This window comes from Gopherus evgoodei, chromosome 1 (genome assembly GCF_007399415.2).
Source record: "Gopherus evgoodei ecotype Sinaloan lineage chromosome 1, rGopEvg1_v1.p, whole genome shotgun sequence".
In the NCBI taxonomy this organism is placed as follows: domain Eukaryota; kingdom Metazoa; phylum Chordata; order Testudines; family Testudinidae; genus Gopherus; species Gopherus evgoodei.
Window position 1 is genome coordinate 333486459 of NC_044322.1, and position 20899 is coordinate 333507357.

The 20899-nt window shown below is 37.9% G+C and overlaps 1 protein-coding gene across 7 annotated transcripts in view; it reads right to left on the reverse strand.

Moving 5' to 3' along the window:
• Positions 1 to 2714: 2714 nt before the first annotated feature.
• TAFA5 (TAFA chemokine like family member 5) overlaps positions 2715 to 20899 on the reverse strand; it is a 628888-nt gene continuing 610703 nt past the window's right edge. For 2 of the 7 annotated variants that reach the window (XR_003998540.1, XR_003998542.1), the window contains exons 4-6: positions 17845 to 17978; positions 7517 to 7609; positions 2715 to 6209 (exon numbers count right to left, since the gene is read on the reverse strand). Coding sequence is in view for 1 of the 7 variants with exons in the window: in XM_030549247.1 (XP_030405107.1) it covers positions 6201 to 6209 (9 nt within the window). In the remaining 6 variants the exon portion in view is untranslated. Of the gene's footprint in view, positions 6210 to 7516; positions 7610 to 17844; positions 17979 to 20899 lie in introns of those variants that run through there. The other 5 variants (XR_003998543.1, XM_030549247.1, XR_003998545.1 and 2 more) reach the window with 4 other exon arrangements.

Genomic DNA, 20899 nt, shown 5'->3' on the forward strand with positions numbered 1-20899 from the left:
GATTAATACACTGTGGTCCTAATATCTATCATATTAGTCACTATTCTCTTCTTAAAAATGCTTAACACCTTATTTACCTGGTTGACCCACGAAGTGGGCAAGCACAGTCACTGAGAAGTCCATAATGATGCCTTGAGGTTACAAGTAGCTGAGAACCCAGTTGAATAAACAGGCAGTTTGAATTGTTCCTTGCGTTCCACCACCTTGCATTTGTTTGTAGTCAACTTCATTTGCCATTGTGTTGCACAGATTCTCCTCTGCAGTTCCTCACACTCATCCCTCATTTTAACTAACCTATATAATTTAATAGTGCCAGCAAACTACACAATCTCAGTGGTCACCCTATCATCCAGGATGTTAATACATATATTGAACAGCAAGGGCCCTTGTGTTGATCCACCCTCGAAGCAGCCCCTCATTAATCTCTGTCTCTGGGGAGTATTCACCATTTATTTTTACTTATTTTCTATCGTTAACTAGTTTTTTGTCCATGATGGAACTTTATCGCTCACCTCATGGCTGTCAAGTTTCATGGAGCTTATACACATGAATCAAGAGACGAATATACCTTATTAGCAGCAGTACAGAAGGCAGATGAAATAGCATCCTTTTCACTTTCTGTTTCCCTTTGGTGTTTTTACTCCTTTTGGCTCCCCTAGCACTTAGACATCAAAAATTAGCTCGCTGAAATGGTGAATCCCTGCTATTGTTTTCCTGACTCTTTTGTTCTTCTTTTAATAATTCCAGTGGGAAATCTAATTGGCCTAAGGGCTTGTCTTCACTGCTCAGTGAAGCTTGAGTTAGTACACTCGAGTTACTGCTTTTGAGCTAACCTAGCTTTAGTGAGTGTGAGAACATTGCAAAACAACAGTGAAGCGACACAGAGAGATTAGATTAGCAGTTGTAACTCAGGCTGCTGCATCCTCCCTGCATTACTAGTTTGAGCATTTGGAGCATTAGTGCTTCAGCCTGCCCATTCTGTCAGACCAGCCAGTTCAAGCTTAAAGCTAGGACCACTTAACTCGATCCAGAGATGAGTGTGTGTGCACAGAAATCTAGTTAGGGCTAGCACTTGAATTGTGGCTTAAGATAACAATGCAGTGAAGATAATCCCTAAAGTCTCTTCAGTTTAGATTTACACTCACATTCTCATCTCCAGTGCTGTAATGTTTCCCCCTAAACAGTCAGAATTGTCCCCTTTTTGTGTCCATGACTTGGCCTGGATTGTTTCATGAATCTTTAGGAGGCATGCCTCCTTTTTTACACAAAGCAAATTTAACCTGTGGAATTCATTGCCCCAATTTATCATTACGGCTTTGAATTTAGCAGAATGAAAAACAAAAACAAAACAAAAATGGATAATACGATTGTATGGATAATGGTAACACCAACAGTTACATCAGGCAGAATAAAAATGTATAAGGAATAAAGCTCCCTCCCCGCCGTCATGCTTCAGTGCATAAGTCAAGTTCTAACTGATTGAAGTTCAGAAGAAACTTGGATGGGTTATTCCATACTTGGTCACCTTTTATCTGCAAGATGGTGGACTAGATGGACCACTCATCTGATCTGATATGGCAATGTCTGTGTTCCACTGGTGTCAGTCCTCTAAAAATGAGGCCTTGTGTAAAGACGCATTCATGTAACATGCCAACAAAAGTAGTGCCCGAGTTATATCCATCATCATATGCACGTACTACTAACTCATCCCTTTTAATTAACTTCTATGCTTTTTGCTGTCATCTTCACCTGTAATTATTTTTTCCTATAAGCAAATTCCTATTATTAGCTTACTGCCATTATTTAAAACAATTCCTTGGTATAGTCAAGTACGCTTCAGCATCAGTCTGCAAGGGAGGGTGAAAAGATGACTATAAATCACCTTTGCACTGACTCAATCCTGAGGCCACCTGGATGTCAAACTGGTCCACTGCATAAATCAGAGCAGCCTGAAGACTGCTCTAATTTTTACTGGTTGCCAAAGACCCTTTAAGTGCTAGCAGGTATGAGCTATTTCCCATGCTCCCAATATCAGTGTTTAGGAGCGAGGGTGATGTTACAGGAACTCTGCACTTCCTGAGGATTTCCCTGCATGCAGAAATCCTCCTCTGGCTACACCTGTTGTGTTTTGGACTGCACTGCAGGAATTTCCAGGCAATTCTACCTAATTTTCCAAAGGTCCATTCCAAACTTTTCTAATGGAGAACGCTATTGTACATCTGACTGATTCAACCTTTCCCTTGATAACAAAGGCCAAAATGCTTAATCACAAAGGCCAATGACTTCTATTTCCCTGCCAAATTTCAGTTCCTCCCTTAAATGGTGTGGGAGTATTTATGCTCATACTTTCAAGTCTACCTCTGCCCACTTTTTCATGGAACTTTCTTTGCATTTGTGACATACAGACATTTAAGAATACCCTTCCAGCTAGCCCCAAATATTCTCTTTCTGATATTATTTCTATGTGGAGGGAGCAATTATGTTCCTGACCTCAAGTGTTTTTCTATTTTTCTCCTTGAATTTTAGTTGCAAATGCTTCTGTCTTCCCTTCCTAGGTATCGGTATCCAATTTTGCCGTGCACTTGTTCTGTTCATCTGTTCATTAGTTTAGACTATCAGAGCTGTGTTTATCCTTTAAGCCAATTCATTTATTCCCTTTTGGTTCAGACATAGCTAATGCTGCCTGTACAATTCTTCAGTCATGGTATGGCATTCTTTATTTTCTTATGGAACTCTAATTAATACTCAAGATGATGATTACTAGGCCATATTACATAGAAAATGCGAGGGTTAAAGATTTACACAAAAACATGTGGGTACACTTTCAGTAAACAAGCAGCTGACCAAAGAACATTGTGTGCATAAAACCTATACAGCAAGAAAAAGATTTGTTCACAATAAAAGAGCACGTTAGAAACGTAATTATGAAATCAGAGAAATTGCTATGTGGATTGCTAGTGTGTTAATATTTACTTCAGTAATGGTCTTGTGAAATCTCAGTTGTTTGAAGCATTAGTTGGATCTGTCCCTGCACGGGCTGACAGAAAGCTATACCAGCAGCTTTTCTGAAAATTATACGAAAGGTCTTCTGAATTTTTCTGTATTTTTGTTTTTGTTAGGCTGTGGGGTGACCTTTTTCTCTAACTCTACCCTTTTCATATTTTATCATCCTTTCTGTGTGTTTTGGAAAGTTACCCATTTGAAAACTGAGAAAAGGAGGATATTTAACAGCATTCAAATCAGATATGCCTCTCCTAAGCCTTAAATTTCTTTGTGGAAGAGGCACATAAAATACCCACATAAACCAATCAGAATTCTTTGTGAAATCAAGTTCTGTAAGGTCTGAAGCTCACAACATTGTAAAAGTGTAACATCACTGAAAGATAAAGGTTTCAGCATAGCATTGAGGACACTAATTTATATTTACAAAAACAGTCAGTATATTTCATTCATTTGAAAATGTACATTCTGAAAAGTCCTCTTCTGAAGTGACTTGAGATTTCTGTCACACAAACTAGGCTCATCCCCATTTCTAACTAGAACGTACACTTGTCTCCGACCAATAATCTAAACTTTTCGTGCTTTGTTGCTTCTGAGCAGACCTTAAAAACAAGGACATATTTCTCTTTTGTTGAGCATTCAAAGTAATGAAACATAGAGATATTAGATGAAATTTTCAAAAGTGATTACTGATTTTGAGTGTCCAATCTGAGATATGATAAAGGGGCCTAATTTCCAGAGAATGGGTACTCGGCGCTTGTCTCATACTGGGCACCCAAAAATGTCAGTGCCCAAAACTGTTAGCAATTTTACAAATGTAGGGTATTATTTCAATTTCCAATACTGAATATTTTCACCTATTTCATTGTGAGAATCTACTTCCCTGTTCCCCTACCCGCAAGCGCCCTCTACTGAAATTCTCTGTGTGACATCATGATCAGGGAACAAAAGTCTCACTTATAAAAGGATTTTCTTTATTTCCATAATTTAGCTGAACCAACACAAAACTGAGTACTGTAAAGCAACAAAAATGTAACATCTTTAGTTTTTCTGTGTTTACTAAATAAGGCTACTACACTCCCTTTAAAAATAAACTGAAACAAAAAAGAAAATTGGTGAGTGAGGGATCTGGCTCTTGAGTTCTAGTAGTACAGTAAATGTATTTACCATCGTTTATTGCATGACATTTTAAACCAGACATTGGTCATTTATAGTGCAGTCAGTTCATAACACTCTTCAAGTGACTGGCATTGAATTGCTACTTTGATACTGGTCGAAAACCTTAAGATTAAATAAGAAATTCTTATATGTTTATTTTACTCAAAAGACACAGTCACCTATAATTCATGGTTTCTGCAACCTGCGTATTAAATAAGCCTGAATAGTGGAACAGGCCTTACAAAAAAAAATAACCTTTTGTTTTTGTATTTTTTTATCTATGGTTGCTTGAACAGTCTCTATATATTTTTCTTCAGTAGCATAGAACTAGCATAGTACTAAAAGTTAATTGGAGTATTAGGTAGTATACTACAGTGGAAACTTGGAGAAATAGTTAAAACTGGAATACATTTGCCAGGAAGAAGTTAAGCTCATTTGTTGATTTCATCATATCAATATGTACCAGACATATATAGAAAGGTACAGTAATAGGGAGTGAAGGATCTTTTTATCTTTATTTCCCCTCTTTTTTATGCTGTCTTTGCATTAACTTTTCACTACCTGATCATGCCAAAAAAGAAGGGTTTTTAACGATGAAGTAAAACATTGAATCTGGGTCAAGGAACAGGCCGCAAATTGACCTTTATACTGTATTATGTAGAGGAGGGTGGGGAGAAGGAGAGAGAGAGAGAAAAAAAAAACCTCGGTATGGAAAGCCATGATTAAAATATTTTACACTCTATTTTTACCAGTACATAAAGACAAAAAAAAATGCCTTCCAACAGTGCAATGGTTGAATGCATTTATGTAATAGAAACAACATTATTCTTTGCTTTTTCTACAGAGTCCTCTCTTGTCATGCTTTACATCCAGAATATCCTAATGGAAGAAAGCAAATGACACCTGTCACTTCAGAGACAACTGAAGTAATAAAACACAACTTAACTCTGAACCATTTGTCATGACCGTCAGAGTTACCACGTTAATTGTTAAATAGGATTTTCTACAAATATACAACATATAAAAACTGTTAAATATATAACTTTAGGCTTTTCAAAATACATTTAATGATCTCTTTCAAACAAGTGTTACTTTTTTTCCCTTTAATTTGCTTTCTGGTGCTAAATGATGTATCAGATGAGACATAGGCCACAGATGACCAAACATGCTCTTTGCAAATACTGTATTATCCAATTTTAACTATCAAAAAATGGAACTGTAGAAGAGGCATGTTTAACTGGTTAAAACTGAAAATGATTTTAGTACGAGAAAGTCAATCTAAGTACAGAGGAATAAAGGTGCCATGTAGACAGTTTGTAGTTTTTCAAACATATGCTGTTTTCTCTCCATGCTCCATTTCATTGTTTATAATGTGGTTTTCAAGAGTAATTTTCTAGTTTAGTTTTTACTGCAGTGTTCCATAAAGACTTCTGCTGTACAGGAACATCTCAGCTTTGTGAGAGTTGAAATCATGTCTTTGTGGAGACCACCCTACAATTTAACCCAGATAGCTCTCTTAACAGTACGATTGTGTCCACTTTAAAATAGATTTTGCTCTTTGGTCTATTGTATATACTGAAAGAATAAGAAAATAAAAGCAATTCAGACAGTCCAGGGACAAGAAGAGATTCTCTTTTGCACCTCAGTGTCCTCCCATAGACAAAACAGTCTTCTCTAAGGCTGATTGGGATGAATACTCTTCAGTGCAGTAGACCCTTCAGATCAAAACATGTAGGTAACATCGAGTCCAGCAGTGGTGTATAACGCAGATGAAACGTTAACCATGAACTTTTTGTATTGCTAATGCCCAAGCATATCTCTTATATCTATATTCCTTAGTCCAGTGCTCCTTAGAATGGTAGAACAGACTTTTAGCTCAGAATGTAGAGAAATTATGCTGTCTTTTATGAGATATAGAGAAACAGACAGTTGAATTGATGACATATAATGGATGATGATCCACAGCAGTGAAACTTGACTAAGGTAAGTAGCTCACACAGAACCTAGATCACTCATACGAGAATTCTTTGCTGCTGCATTTGTCAGGAGACCTGTAAATCAATAAGAAAAAATGAGTCAACATCTTACTCCACGCTTTTGGTTATCTTTGCTGCCCATTATTTCAAAATATACTGTACTATATATTCCAAGGAACAAATTAATGAATTGGAAAATATTTATTTGTTACTGAAAACATTTTCTCTGGGAAACAATACTGAGATAATGTATATATTTTATATGCTATATGAAATTTTAACCATGATGTCTAGTTAAAGATTAAAGTTCTATGACAATGTTATGAATTAATAGTTTACAACAGCTTAACTGTTACTGTCTACTGAGCCCCCTGCCCATCCATTTTTCTAATAATTTTACAGACTGCTCTTCCTCTTGTATTAAGTTACATATAAAGTGATCCAATAAATACTTTATTATGAAGTTTATGATTCATTCCATCCTGTACAAATGGGAATTTGATAAAAACTGAAATCCAAAAGTATTTATATTTAATAAAAAAATGCAAGTATTTTTCTTCTAAGGGCTTTTCTGCTTCTAATTTGTCATAGCATTGTTCAGCACACTAATTTATTCAATACTGCCCTCTAGTGATGCCATTACAAGTACAAATTAAAACAAAAGTATATTTATGATCAATGTAGTTAGAAACTTGTTTTAATTGTAGAGGTATAAAAAATGATATTGCAAAAACCATTGCCTTATGAACCTCAAGAAAGAAAAATGGATTAGAAACCATTGTAAAATGAAAGGAAAGAAAAAAGATAGTAGCTTGAAAGAGAAACAACAGAACAAAATAGTGCACACAAAAGATAAAATGAGAACAATGAAAGACAGCATAATCACAAAAGATAAAGAAATGAAGTATTTCTATGACAAGAAGCCTGTTGGACAAACTTACCAAAAAGTATCAGTTTATAAATTGTTTCTAAATTACACAGGCATTGTTCAGAGAAAAATGTTTTGAGGTGTATTAAGGAAATATGAGTACTACAAAATGCTGTTTGACTGTTCAAACACTACCTTCTTTGTTTCCGGACATTTCTCAATAGTTAAAATTCTCATTTTTGATAGAAATACCAAACATAACTCCAGAAAATAGTAAAAGTGTATGCGAATGAGCAAAATAAATAAGAAAATCCAATTTCCTTGGTACAAGTCGTGTATGAAATTTAGATTTATTTTTTAACCTACCCCTTGGAGAGGTAAATGAAAGAAATACCTGCCTCCAAATCAGTTTAGCAACAGCTTGAAACATTTCTCTCTCTCTCTCTCTCTCTGTATATATTTGCCCTATAAGGCACAAAGTGTATTTCACAGATTTCTGCTTTTATCCTCTCACCTTTTCCAGGAAAAAACACCCCAGAAATCTTGAAAACAGCCTTTTCTTTTCGGACTAGTGATCAGATCTCCAAACCACATGGCCTCAGACAGGCTGAAGGCAAAAAACCTGGATGATTATTGAGGTATATTCTCTTGTTTTATATATACATTCAGCAAGAAAAAATTATGTTAAAGTTCTGCTTCAGTTAAATGTTTTGTTTTCCATTTACATTCCTTCCTTCCTCCCATTGCAAAGATTTAGTATCAGTACAAAATTCTGCAGTCTAGGAATATTTTTGATGCAGGATGGCACATGAAGCTAGAGCTCTCTGACTTATTAGGTGAAAGTAAGATACTATTCTGTGAAGAATAAGGCTGACCTTGCTCAGGATTTTATGAATTATATTGGAATGACCCAAAGTTAAAAGCAACAGCATAAACTGCTGATAGATTGGCATGCTCACTTTTTCATAGTGATCTTCCATACTGTGTGTCTCAGTATGGAGAAAGATTCAGATCCAACCACACTCATTTGCAGAAACCTACTGCTTTGTTATTTCATGGATTTAAAAGTCTCCTGCCTTGCTATCCCTGCCTCCACTTTGAACATTCAGATTTGCTGTGTGAATATGGTATCAATGCTTTAAGAAATAAAATGAGAGGAGCGGGAAGGATACTTCATTGTAAAATGCTAGGGTGCGGTGGAGACAGTAAGTTGAAAGGATGTAGAGAGCATAAGGAGGAGAAGAGAGATTGCATCTCCATGCTATCCTCCCTTCTCTTCATTCTTCATGCTTTACAAATAATCACCGCACCCTCTACACATTAATAAAGAGAAAAAAGTAGGCCCCTGAATGACTGGAATAAATGGAATTCTTATACCATATACCCTGGTAGCTCAACCCTGCAACCAGACCCCTGGTGTTGGGAAATTAATTTAAAGGGAAAAAGAGATACTCTAAAGTTGTTCAGAATGCCCACCTGACTTATCTTCAATTCCTCATACAGCTACTAATTAGTTTGACAGAGATTGCAATACAAGTTATAAACTAAGTAACAAAGATTGTAAAAGCTTTTAGCAGTAGAGAATGCTTTTGGTTTCCTAATCTGAAACCTTGCGGCTGAAGTAATAAAATCCTGGGCTCCAATTCCCTGGCCCAAGCTTCAACCCTGGATCTGCTTACGTGTTCACAGGTCCAAGTTAGGAATGCACAATGAAATCCTGACCCTGGTAAAGTCAGTGCGAATTTTGCATTGACTTCAGTGGAACAAGAATTCACCCCAAGTTTTCACAAAGTAGGTTTTAAGTCCTAAAATAGACTATTTTGCTTTGCTTGATACACTTCAGCCAAAGAGTGCTGGCAGGGATAACCTTACCTTTCTGTTGTTCCTTTCCCTAGTATAGTTTTTCTGTGTTGCTGCAGAGATCGCATTTTCTGAATGGCATACTGGAAATATTTGCACCCAATGTTAGGATATTGATAAAATTATTATAATCTGCATTAGCAGCATACTTCCCAGCCAGCTATTGATAAAATATCACCCAGCAGCCCACTAGACAGAAGAATCCCACTCCCCATCAATATGTAGAATGTAAAGTGAAGGGAATATTGGAAGGTTGTCTCCCCTCCTCTAACTAGTCTTCTTCCTGTCTGCAGAAAAGAGGCTCTGGTACATTTCAGCCTCCTGCAGAGTTTCCAAGGTCCCTCCCCAGTTGAGGCAGAGCTGCCGCAGTACTTACACTCCTCACAAGGGCTGAGCCCGCGTTCCTGTGCTTTGTGAATACTTCTCTGCCAGATCACTCACCATCCTTGATTTAAATTGTAAAATGCAAGTGGGTGAATGGATTTGACAAGAATTGTCTCAACTCTTCCCCATCACTAGGGAATCCCTAAATTTTACACCTTTTCCTACGCTATGCACGTGATCTTATCCTACTGTTAGCATTGTGATTTACAAAATCCTCTACTATGAGTCCTTACTCCACCCTGCCTTACATTTCGTTTTTAGCTAATACTAGCAGGTTGTCCCGAAAGATACCTCCCCACAGATTATTGAAGCAGTGTGCTTCACAATGGTTTTTTTATTGTATTACATAACTATGTATTTATGTGCATATGCATGTATGTAAACTTCATAACATATAAAGGGACCACATTTCGTCTCTGCAGTCAACTGAGGGGGCAATTATCTAATAATATTTAGATACCTACAGCCTGATCCCAAAACAACTGAAGTTAATGGGAATTTTTCCATTGACATTAAAGGAAGTTTTTAGATAGTTTTAATGGATCAGACACCATCTGCACTTGCAAGTAACTGACACTCCAGTGGGCTCAAAATTAGAGGCTATTTTTAAAAAATGGCCCAGCATATCTGCCTGTATACTACTTACAGTAAGAAGATCATAATTTGGGGAACCCTTGAACTTGTCGGTCAGATACATTGAACTGACAAATGTCTATCATTTTTTAATTGAATCTAACCACTATTGTACTGTATCTAAGCTCTGTGTGTTTATATGTAGCTACATCCAAATCACCCTGTAACAGACAATTTCCTGTGAGCAAATCTTATGGAATTAAGATAAGCTTTAGTGAGTTCAGTTAAACCTTACTGAATTAGCATTACTATTTTTGACATGCATTGAATTAAAAACACATGTATGTACATGTTGTTGTGGCATTGTATGTACCTTCTCTAGAAAGGAGGAGGGATGCTAATGTACTTCTTCCATGATCAACCCTTTGAAGTCACTCCCCACCCCCCGGGAGAAATGAACAGTTCAAACTGGATTCTTCAGAGAGCATCAGACAAAGAAAATACTTTTGATAAAAGACTGGGGTTAATCTGCCCCAGGGGCTTCTTCCTGTTCCAGCAAATAGACAGGACCCCTGGTCCACAGAGGGCCCCAATCCTTAGGGGAGGATTGGAAGAAGTTGTCTCCTGGGGCTTCATAAGACTCTGTGCTTGTTCTGTGCTGAAGCTCAGATGAACTTGCAACCATGACGATGTCCCTAGGGTTGGGTATTAAAAGGGTGCATTTGTCAGAGCCCATGTAAGTATTGGGATGAACTCTGGTAAGCTTATTAGCATGTGTGCAAGTTCTTTTATTGTTATTAATATGTTTTCTCTGTAATGCTTGTAGGCTTGCTTAGAAAGAGCTGTGTGGTAATTTATGTCTGTAGCAATTACACTGTTATCAGTCTCTGAAGAGAAAGCAAGTAGGTGTCCTAGGGCAACCTGTCTGTGCTGGGAATGACACAGCAAAGGAAAGGCAACTGTCCAGCCTGGAAATACGCCAGTCAAAAGAGAAAGAGACACATGTCTCCAACCAAAAGAGGCAACAGTTGGGGAGCTGTAAGCTGAGAGTGGATGCCCTTGTGTACCACTTCAGGGGAAATAAAGCATGCAATTGCCATGAACTATGACAACTCTCATTTACAGTATGTCCCATGGCATGTCAGAGAGAAAGTAGTTAATAACTTAGCAGCCTTTTTCCTGACTGTCTTTTAAAACATTTACAGTATAGGAAAGACCAAACCAAACCATTCACATAGCGACAAAAGTGTTGTTATAGTTCTTAGATGGTTTAACCATTTCTGTTTTATTAAAGCAATTCTAACACACTGAACTTGATTCTTCTTACATACTTCCATGGGGAGGAGGGATGAGTGGGGAGAAATGCATGACTAAGTGAAGTATAAAACTAAGAAAAGTTAATGCTTCATTCTTGATAGCAAAGATAGATATTCAAGGAAAGTGAGCTATCTACAGAGGTTGGAAATGTGTTGTGCATTTCTTACCTAAAGTAACAAGATGAGCTTTCCACCAAAGTAGCCATCTCCCACCATAGTAACTATGCTCTGAACTAATGACAACATGTCTGGGACTCTGATTACAAACCAGCAAAGGAGGTTTGCAAGAGATCTCTGAGCTAGGGCTGAATTTTCAAGCATGTGTGGACTGAGCTTTTATTTCACATGGAATCTATACACATGCCAAAAATTCCACCCAAATCTTGCCAAAGATTTGGCAATTTCACATGGGTTGCACTCTCAGTTTTCAGAAAGAAAGTGAAAGTCAGAGAGTGTGCAGTTTTCTACTGTGACAGCCAAGTGCCCAATTTACATGAGATCAGTTGGATGGCTAGCGGAAGTAAGGACTAATCCACCTTCCTGTTGTCTTTGCATTCCAAAATGCCAGGTCTAAACTGACTACTATTTGTCCAGCACTATTTTTTGGACCTTCTCCAGAATCCAAACAGTTATAAGCGGTCATTGGGGGGGGGGTTACGTTGGGTAACAGATAAAATGTTTGTCCTGCCCACATGTTTTACACTTTCAATTGCCTTTTAAAACAGTCTTGCTCCATCTACCTATTTTAGGATTTTATACAGAACTCATCACTGTAGTTTCTAAGCACTGGCTCCTCTTGTTTCTTGCTTGGATTACAGTCTAAAAAAAAAGCCTAATAAGAAGATAATTTACAAAGATGAATATAAGTATCTGGCCAGTCTCTGCCTCAGAAAACGTATTCATAACGGAAACAGTTCCAGTGCTTTGTAGCAATTGACTGCAAGACAGATAAATAGCATGCCTTTGCCCTCTGCTGCTGCAGCTGTCTGTTCTAGGACTCAGAATAAACATGCATGAATAATACCACAACAGAGATGGAAACCATTAAACTCCCAAGAAAAACCTGACACTGCCCTGTAAGGCACCTCACTCTTCACAGGAATAAAAATGTAAATTTCTTGTGATGATCCCAGCAGCAATACCAGTCTGTTGCATTTACGTGAACTGCCACAGTCCCTGGTGACCATTTATTCAGTATTGCTCCTTCCCTCCACTTTCTTCCATGCTATTCATTTATGCAAATTGATTTTTCAATGTTCACAAAAGGACAAGTTAATCTAACTTTAAAGTGACTATAGCTATTAGAACCAAAAAAAAAAAAAAAAAAAAAAAGCCCCAACATGAAGTGGTTTATTTGGAAAAGATTTACATCTATTATATGTCACTGAACTAGCCACCAGGCAGGCCATTTTAAAGAATTCAACAGCTTTTCGCTTCCACTGTATTCAAAGTGTAATAGGGTAGGTCATACCTACTGAATGTGTTTGTGGATGAATGTTTATAGAGACCAGCCTCACACATTATGTAGTCCATATCCAGCCATGCTTTCCATACATATATATTGCTTTTTCATAAGTTAGAATTCTGGAGATATCTGTATCTGTTAGTATTCTTCCAAGAAGATTTTTCTTTATCATGGATTGTTTGCTTATTTTACATCCCCTGTTCAAATCAGTGACAGAAAGAAAAAATGATTTTCCTGTGGGAATAGAAAACTAATGTGCTAATAGCAATTGGCTGTGGCTCCTATCACTCTTAGTATATATATTCTCTCCCCCACCCCGCCACAACCATTTTCCTAATATCAATAATTTTACCAGAATTCAAATAATAGATGTGCCCAATATTTTTCTTAAACATCATTCCCGCTTCCCCCATCACGTTTTTTTCCTTCCTTTTGTATAAAAGTTATGGTTCTATTTCTCTTCACCTTTTGGGGATTTGTTCTTATGAAAACTTTAAATGCATTGGGTGTTAGAGTCTGATACCTTTACTCAGGCTGGACCTTACTCTTTGAAATTAATGGGACTACTCACAGAATAAGGTGAATAAGGGTATTAGAACCAATTCTGCAGCATGAGTAAGGTTAATAGAACCTACCCCACAGTTGATTGGTGGCATAGATGACACAACCAAGTGCCAGTGTGGGAACCCTAGATTTAGAAGGAACTTTGGTATTCCTGACTCAGGCATATCTTGGTGATGCTATATCGTATTTTCTATAGAAAAAAGGGGAAAGAGGCAGATTATATTTCATACTACATGACTCCATAGGATAGCCAGATAATGGAGCAGCATTAATGGATGGTCTTATTAAGACTTATTAAGACTATTCACTGAATGTCCTTGCTGGGTGTGGATGTGAAAAGCTGTAATTCAGGAGAAGAACTGAGGTCTAATTGAGAAAAAAACAAACAAACAAACAGGGAAAGGATGTGTGGGGCTGTACATGAAGTACAGGGCTGGCCCAGTACAGAGGCATGAGGGTTCTGATCAAAAAAGATTCCCAAACAGCTTCCCTCTAACATACTCTTTGGCTTTCCTGGTCAATGACAAAAAAATCCTGCCTCTGAAGAAACAACTTAAACAGACACTGTCAACATGAGTTCTTTTAAATTGACTAATTTAAAATAAAGACTGTAGCTTCTAAGCAGTGCAACCTGATTTTAGTTTTAAAATTCTTAAAGGGATTTTAATAAAAGGTTTCCTGCTCCTCTGCTGATGTTTAAAAGTGTCTTTTACTAAGATACAGGGAAAATTCAGCAGGTACCCTTAAAAAAGTCCACTCGGTTGAAAGAGTAGACTAAAATTCCCTATTTTAAGGATAGAGAACTGGTACATTCTTCCATTCCAGTGAAACTTTCTAAGTAGTGCTGTCAAATGCACAGAGTAGACTGGGGAAAAAAATGAGGAATATTCTCCTATTATATTCCTTCAGTTACAGTAATCTTACGTTTCATGTGTAACTATACTGGGTATAGAATTTTCAGGCACAATGTGATATGCAAGTTGATCGTGTCCCTTTAAATGGAAAAATTATCTACAATAGTAGAATAATATTTCACTGATTTTGTACATAAAAAGCCTCTTGTTTAATCACATAATGATACTCAGCAGTGGGGAGAAGCCCAAACTGGAAACTTGAATCAGAACCCTTTTTAACTCATCAAAGGAGGTAGTGTTTGAATTAAAACCCACCATCCAGCTCTCCCTGTGTGGTCTGCTTAGATTGGAAGTTCTTTAGGTCAGCAATCTGTTCTATCCTGTAAAGCACTAGTTCACTCTGGAGTGCTGAACAGCTAATAACATTAATGTTACCTCAACTGTGGCTGAAATCTCATGAGAATTTCTCAAAAGATGTAGCTGAATTTGAATCATAGCCCTGATTAAACATCAGATCCAAACCCTAAACCCTTGCTTGAACATAATCTGGACTGCAATCCAAATACTGCTTCCTTGGTGGTTCTGCCTGAAACAGTCACAAAGTAATTCCCTATAATATTTGCTCCATTGAGTGGCTAACCAAGTGGAAATTGTTTTGGGCAGAAAAGTGGTCTTGTGATTAAGACACAAAAATGGGAATTGGGAGACCTTTGTTTTGGACCCTTGGCTTTCCACAGACTTCCTGCAAGACCTTGATCAAGTCAGTTAATTTCTCTGTGCCTCTGATTCTCCATATGTAAAATAGAGATACTTACCTACCTAAAAGGGCTGTTGCATTGTAAAGCATGTCGAGCTCCTTGCCAGGAAACTTAATACAAGTTCTTGTATTATTGTAAACTATGTTCTCACCTAAAGCTCTACTTTGTAAGGAATTTATCAAGCTATCCTAAAAAGCAAAGGGCTTCTTAGCAGGTACCTGATAAAACAGGTTCTGCATTTTATTGGTTTACTAAAAAAGCACATTGGTAATGAGTGTCTTTCATTAGGAAATCGGTCTGAAAAGAAACAGACATCTCAGAAAGGACCTAAAGGTTTAGAGACCAAATCAGCCTCTTGGGGGCAAAACAACTCTGTTTTAGAAAGACTCTGATGACCTATAGGATACACATTTGTTTTTCTTATCTGAAGCCTAGAGAAGATCACTTAGGAACATCCACAGACGGAAGGGTGAAGTTTAGGTACCAGAGCGGATAAATCGGTACATTTCAATGCACCACATTCAGACATCAGCATCAAACAGCTGGGATAAATAAACGTCACTTGTAATCTAAAATGGAGTAGCAGTGGGAAATGGTGTAGCTACATTTCTCCTAGAGGCCACTCTAACGATCTGGGTAAGAATCAAATACATTAAAAATAACCTATCCCTAAAGGCCTAGAGCAACTAACTGGATTGTATCTATTTCCTCTTGTTCTTTACAACTGTATTAGGCATGAAGCTTTATAGAAAGTGAAAATAAGGAAGATATGTCACTGGTATGTGATTTGAAGTATGAAAAATGACCACTTCTCTGCTTTTCTTACTGCTCAGATACAAGCAATTCTGATATTAATGTGATTGAAAATATACAAGAGTAGCCAGAGACTTTCCTCTGGGTAGCAAAAAAAATAATCAGGGATTATAATTCTTGTGATTACTTTTTTTTTTGAGGAGGCAAGATCAAGTTAACAATGTGTTTAATATAGTTTATTATATATCCATATCTATATCTATGTACACACAGAGACATCTAAATATCCAGATCTATATTGCAAGGACAGTTGTTTATCTCTGACAAGATCTACTGCAGATTTAACCTGCAATTGTATCACATCCTCTCAAAAAAAAAAAAGTAGGAATAGTGTGTTAACAGTGAAGTATTTATTAAAGATAATAGTCTTTCATGGAGATAAAGTAAAGCTTCCATTGCTGCAATACTGCATCATTATCAAAGAAAGCATTGAATGGAGGGTGACATGAGATTTAATTGTAAGCTTTAAAAACAATCTTAGGTATAAAGTACACTGAACATACACAGATCTGGCATCAACTGAACTTAACAGACAGTCTTAAACAGCTACTTTTCCTTCTCTAATTAGAGCAAAGAATTGTGCAGGGGCATTCAAGAAGTGACAACTGATTGACAAGCAGCTGGTCTGGAGCAAGGTTGGGCTCACACTTGCAGTAAAAAAAATGGGAACAGCCATGTCCTGAGATTGATTGTGAAAACAGTTCAACTTTAATGAATAATACATCAGAAAAACGGTAGTGTTCTATTAGGTGGGATATTTAGGCTATTTCACCCATTAAAGGAGAGAATTCAGACTCATAATACGTGGGCTTTGGATAGGATGCTTTCCTGCCAGTGAAGGAATTGAATAATCAATGCTTCCCAGTGAGATATTACGCCTGGTTTATGTATTCCACATGGCAATTTCTTTTTAAAAAAAAAGTCTTGTTTGGCCTCATTCCAAAAATACAGTGTGGTACGGTAGGTCACTTGAAATCAGAATTTCTTTACTAGCATGCCAGATATAGGAAAGAATCACTGGCATTCATAATTCAATGTGCAAAATTCTTGCCTATGCTTTGAGGATGGAGTCTGAGAGGTTATGAGGGTAGGTGAAGAGGAATGCAAGAAATTTCTTCTTTTAATGAATTTATATAGCTCTGATTGTGGCAAGAGAAAGAGCATGCTCTGAACTCACGTAAGTGGGACTATACAGCCACCCAAAGCATACACAGAAAAGACAGATAGTGGCCTTGAATGAAGTTCATGAGGATGTGAACAGATACAAATCCGCACATGAAAGGAAGCACTGTCCTACCATCCTAGAAGACTGCCTGTTGCTGATAATAATCCTCACATTTAATATGGAGACTGGCAGAAGAGTTTGCTAAAACAGCAGTGTCCTTTGTTTGATGAGCCCGTCTCCAGCACAGATTTCCAGAATAGATCGGTATCAGCACAAATTAGTTCAGCAGTTAACCCTCAGTTCCATTTAGGAGAACTTTTTCTGGATAAGCCCAATCTCAAAACTCTCCAGTCTAAGAAATGGGATCTTACAGTTAACATTTTAATAATGTTTGGATCCTGGTTCCAGAGGCTTTAGAACTTTGGGCAAGTGCACCAGTTGTGTGCACATTGAGCCCCCATCCTCTCGATAATGGAATTATTTGACTAAAGTGCCATCTACTCCCATGCTTTTTTGAAAAAAGTTCACCTATGTTAATTTGCATTGGAATAACACCTGTCATCTACAAAGAATCTTCATATTATATGGGATAATGGGGGAAATGGCAAAGGAACCAATATCTATCTTTAGAAATATTAGATGTCTCTAAACTAAAGAATACATAAACACAGAAGGCCAAATTCTGCCCTCAGACATGTATGTTCAGCTCCTGTTCAATACAATGGCATACACATATGTGCATCTACAGGGAGTATTTGGCCCTTATGCATTCTTTGTGTTATATTCCTATAATCACAGAGATGATTCCTGTTTTGTAATATCTACATACAGTCATGTCACAGAGTTCTGACTTGTGTCTGAGTGAGAGGAATGGAAGGGGATGGGGACAAGACATGCAGGGCTGAGGAGAGGAGGAGAAGGTATACATTCATCCCCAAAATTAGCCAGTGAAAACATTTTTAGTCTCCCAACAGCAAAGCAGACACATGGAGGGATTACAGTCTATGTAAACTTCTGTTTAACATTTTAATTACATTTAAACCTAAACACAAATTTGGGACGCATACAGTACAGTAGTTCAAAAACCAACCAGTGTGTCGCTGTCTATCAGAGGCAGAGCCCTGTGTATTGTGCAGCATATTGGATCTAAATTCTTTGGCAAGATCCCCAATACCCCCTGGTTTCTGTTGAATTTTGGCAAGGAGTTCTGTGGTGATCAGAGTTCTGCAGCAGAATGGAAACAAATAGAAAAACAGCAAAAAAATAAATAAATAAAACAAACTGGCAAACTGCAAGGAAATGTTAACTCTATAATTTATAACAAATTTTACATGAACACTACACATATGAGGGAAAAGACTGTAAGAAAGCAAACACAGTACAACTTTGGGGGGTAGGGGGGAAGAGAAGCAACCTCCATCCCCCTACACACAGAACTATTTGGTGTTTGAAGAGTCACATCTCCTTCATCTAGTTCCATCTGTATAGTTAAAATGGGACGTGAGTCTTGCCTTCCCCACCTTTAAGGCAATTCTCTGTCATGTAAAGTAGGAATTCACACTCCCTATCTCTCCCCAGCATATCTTCCAAGGGACTCCTCTGGCTCCCCATAGAACAGTTTCTCTGATAACCTTTCTCAGGCTGGAGGAGAAGTCCAAGTAGCTGCACCTCTCCTCAGTGGGGCACAGCAAGTCCCATGCTACCATCAGTTGCATACTAATTCCCACTGTCACTCCATATGAATCATCGTCAAAAGCATCACCCTCTGGCTGAGCATTATCTCAGGAATAAGCCACGCTGATAGAGGAAGAAAGGGATAAGAAACAGTTTTTGTGACTGGTGCCCTCCTGTTCATCTGATCAATGCAGCACACCACTACTGTTCTGCCAGGTGAGACTACCTAACAGTTTCTGTGGGTCCCTTATCAAGGAGGAAATTCCACTGCTATTTCTGTGACAACAAATCCCAGGAGTCAATAAGCCCTGATCATAGTTAAGTATCACACTATATAAACAGTTTCATTACATTTGTGTTATAGTAAGTACTGCCAGCTTGATTTTTAGAAACAACTACTCAGCCCTTGTTTTCACATTAAGAAACTGAATAAAACAGCAAAAACTGGAAAATAAAGTAAAAATTATTGAAAATTATTCAAAAATATATTGGTGTTAAATCAGAGTACTCTATGCTGCACTTTGCTCATCCTAATGGTAGATATGGAACCGACCATACTGTGTCATAAAACAGCTAAACAGATGAAATGTAATGAACCTGAAAAGCAAATGAGCTTCAGGTGAAGACAGGAAGCAGGATATTGTAGTGACAATCTCATTAGTCAAATCTGGTGTGGTACACGCTCTGCTATTTATCACAGTGCTATTTCTGAGCTCCTACACTCAACCCCAAGAACCCATTTAGCATGAAACTTGTTCTCTACTTTAGAACTTAAAGTTTTCTTTTTAATGGGAGCTTTAGTACCGCATTCCCCTATCCCCACTGTTCTTGTCAAATTAAAGGAAAAATACAAGGGATTTGAAAGACCTCGGTGGCAATTTCAATTGCATTGATTCCTTGGACTTGTTGGGACTATAAGCAAAATTGTAGCAGGATCTCAAGGTAGAAGGGAGAGATAGCTAGCACTGTGTCTTAGCAATTACAAGAGAATGCAGCCAAAATAAAGAGATAGGGCCTGAAGATTTAATAAGAGCTCAGATTATATGATTGGTGAAAACCCAACATCTCACCATTCCAATCACCCTGATGTGCTACATTTTTGCCTTGTGGGAAAACACATGCTCAGATGCCTGGGGCCTCAGATCTGTATTTGATTCTCATTCCCAGGCTCTCAGTCCAAAAAACTGGCACAGGCTAGGATTACTGTGGATGATATCAGGGCTGATGGAGAGGGAGTGTCTGAGGTTGCTTACCACTGACTGGTCTAGCTGATTAGTGTGAAAGGTACAGAAAGGAGCCTAATTCAGGCAGAGGATAGATGTAAAAAAAGGGAGAAATGATGCAAGGGTCTTGAGCGTGGAAGACAACATGGGTGTGATCTCAGGATTCTTACAAGCACCATGCTGTGTACAGTGAATGATTCAAGAGGCTAGACTGTACCTTAAGGCACAGCACTGCTGTGAAGGTGAGGGAAAGAATGCTGCTGAGTAGGAGCTCCTCAAGGCATTGCACTTTAGGTCCATATTACATTTACTTACAGCATCCAGCATGAATTCTCCCCTTCTCATGCGGAGCCCGCTCTGCTCACCTTGTGGAGATGAAGGGCTGCTGTTGGTGCTGCCCTCAAGCAGTCGTTACACATACTGCTGATTCTGGCTTCTACACAGGGAGTTTGAAAGCTCCTTGTACCTTCTCTCCCACCTTGTACAACTGCCAGGGCCAGACACAATCTGACCCAAAGTGTTTTTCGTATTACAGTATGTCCACTTATCTAACTACTTATCTAACTACTGTGCAAATATAATAATATTACATAGCTCTTACATAGCGTTTTTCATCAGTATAGCTCAAGAAACTTTATAAAGGGAGTTAAGCATCATTAGCCCCATTTTATGGCTGGTGAAACTGAGCCACAGGAAGACAATATATAATACCCTACAAAGTGACTGCATTCTTCATTGTTCATACACAAATCCCAAAAAGAAGAACAGTCACATCAATGGTTAATGTTAAATGTTTCGAAAATGATAATTCCATTTTAAGGTGAGCTTTTGCCAAAATAATATTAAACTGGCCCTCTCCTGAACAGCAGTGTGAGGTAGATACTCCACCAATAAAACCCACTCTGATCCTGGGAACCTTTGTTCTAAAACTGGCACTTTGATGAGCCAGAACTCTGACATCTGGAACTTCCTGGGCCGTCTCCAGATGGGAAACAATAATCCCGAGGTCATCTTTCTCTAGGATGGGCCAGGTGTTTAGAGCCAAAAACACTGACTTCAGCCGAGCAGTTTGCTAGCCAAATTCAGAAAGACAGTATCCTGAAAATGATTTTAACATTCTTAGTGATGGCAATTGTCATATTCACATATGGGATATACTGTTGTCTAGCAGGCCAGAAGCAGCACAAACAACATTTAAATGTGAAAAAATTAAGATGGCTCCTTCATGTATCATAAGTAAACATAATT